General features: G+C 33.6%; 1 protein-coding gene across 1 annotated transcript; it reads left to right on the top strand.

The window, feature by feature from the left end:
• Window positions 1-551: 551 nt before the first annotated feature.
• Window positions 552-1,452, top strand: LOC149528054 (uncharacterized). Its single transcript, XM_089807984.1, has 2 exons — window positions 552-990; window positions 1,184-1,452. Exons 1-2 carry the CDS (start codon window positions 552-554, stop codon window positions 1,450-1,452), a joined length of 708 nt encoding a protein of 235 aa, XP_089664110.1.
• The last annotated feature ends 830 nt before the right edge of the window (window positions 1,453-2,282 follow it).

Below are 2,282 nucleotides of genomic sequence, written 5' to 3'. Positions count from 1 at the left end.
AGTCCTATTCCATATTCTTACTCCCCCAGCCAAACAGACCCTAATTTTTAAAAATTTGCTCCTCGTAAAACACAATATTGTCACGTTAGAAGGAACAATTCTCAATCTAGGTAAAATACAGTAAAACAAGACAAAACATTATATATTTGTACATGTTTTTTAACTTTCTCAAATCATTGTTATAATTTTTATTAAGATAATGATAGATGTTGGTATTGGAAAAAGTTAGGAGGGGTTGTGACTGATCACCCTACCATTTAGATTAATATAAACATACCGTTTAGATCCATATAATCATAAGCCCAGAGTTTCATGTCAGCATAGAATACCCATCCACCATTAAAGACAGCTTATTTTTTATTGAGACAAAAAAACTCTAAGAAATGGAGCACTCATCATGCAAACTCATGGTCAGCAACGAGAACAAGAACGAGAAGCCCAAATGGAAAACAATAGTCTTAGATCTAGAGAACACCCTTGCTTATTCAAGCTCCACAATCATCCCCCAATATGACTACACAATCTCCGTGAGAGGCCATTAGGAGCACTCAATGCCAAGTACAATCACATACTACATACAGAAGAGGCCCGCAATAAACCTTCTAATGGCAGAACTAGTGAGAAACAACTATGAGATAATAATATTTACCTCAGCCACCAAAGAATACGCATACACCATTCTCAACAAGCTACAAATCGACATTATTCACAAAGACAACATAGACATCTGCTTCTACAGAGACTCCTGCCTCCTCTCTAACAAAGATGGCTATGTCAAAGACATCACAATCCTCAAAAGAGACCTCAAAAATGTCATAATTGTGGATGATAATTTGGCGAGCTATAAACTTCACCCAAAAAATGCCTTCCCCATGAAACCATTTTCTGGGGACTTGAACGATAGAGAGTTGTGCCGGGTAAGAGACCTCTCCATCATTGTAGTGTTGTCCTATGATATGAGAGAGACCATCAAAATATATCTGGCCATAGGTGTGTTGGAATAACATTAATAATTCTTTTTACTTGCACAATGTTTTGCATTTGGTTTTCTAGATGCTAGTTTTTTCCTTCATCCTTAATAATTAGGGTTTCATTGATCTCTCAAACTAATAGACTAACTTAAATTTATATCTTGTAAAATCTCAAATTAATTTATATGTATTCAAATATGTGTTTCTTCTAGGTGATGGTCACAATTTGGAGTATGAGTTTGTACGTGGACACCAATGTGAATTGCATGTAATAGCACTGCAAAAGAAGATTATTGTTCTGGAGCTAATGAATACTTTGGTGAAGAGAAGCAAGGAGTTTATGAAGCATGATTTCACTATTCTGGTTCGTATCTTCAGAGAGCTTTGCACACCTTCTGTAAAGAAGAGGCCTGGTTTGGACAATCTTTTGGCTGAGCTGGAGCAAAACTATGAGATTGTTCTCTATACTCGTTATACTTAGGAACAGGCAGATCCTATTTTTGATAAGCTGGACATTGGTTTTCATCTCAACTGCAGACTTTATAGAGACTCTTGCCAAGATTATTGGTTGTGTAAGGATATTGGTGTTCTGAACAAAGATTTAAACATGGAATAAGTGAGTGTGAAGAATGTTGTGATTGTGGATTGTGATGCTTCAGCTTTTAAACATCATCCCTTGTAATGGGTTTCTGGTAACTCCATTGGAGAAGGATGATAGTTTGGATACTAAGCTATGTAAGCTGAAGGGGTTCTATAAGGGGGCTTATCTGTATGATGATGTCAGAGAAGCTATTTCTAGCTTCAAAAGGAATGGCAGGAGGCGTATGTCCTATTTTCATTAGGGTAGAGTTTGGCTATTGGTGTTCATTAGGTTTTAATCAGAGCTACCTTCCCGTTGTTAGTATGAGGTTTTGCAAGGAGTTCATCTACATTAAAATTATTAAATACATGGAAAACCCTATGGAAAAATCTTAAAATCTTAACCTACAAGAATGTTGAAATCTAAGATAGAAAGAAAAGATCTTTTTCACTTCATTGATTAAAAATCTTTTGCATATTAATTATTTTCATGGATATAAATTAGCATATGTATCTAATATATGTTTGTTATCTATAAAGGTTGAATAATATTAATCTAGAGTCATTTTATTTGTTTCATAATTAATTAACAATAATTTAAAAATATATTTTTATTATATGTATTTATCTGACATTTTTCTTTATTAATTGTATGTAGATATAAAATTGATGATATATCTTAATTCACTATATGTATGCAGACATAAATTATATGTAATATTTATTATAGAA

This window comes from Cupressus sempervirens, chromosome 11, assembly GCF_028749045.1.
Source record: "Cupressus sempervirens isolate cs-2001-9-10 chromosome 11, ASM2874904v1, whole genome shotgun sequence".
NCBI classification, from domain to species: domain Eukaryota; kingdom Viridiplantae; phylum Streptophyta; class Pinopsida; order Cupressales; family Cupressaceae; genus Cupressus; species Cupressus sempervirens.
Note: the sequence above shows the minus strand (reverse complement) of the source record. Positions and strands in the feature narration are given on the sequence as shown.

What these genes read in the sequence shown, in the direction of transcription:
- LOC149528054 (XM_089807984.1), top strand. Translation starts at nt 552, where the DNA reads ATGCCAAGTACAATCACATACTACATACAGAAGAGGCCCGCAATAAAC. An exon ending in CAAAATATATCTGGCCATAG is followed by an intron (nt 991 to 1,183) that starts GTGTGTTGGAAT and finishes TGTTTCTTCTAG; the next exon opens with GTGATGGTCACAATTTGGAG.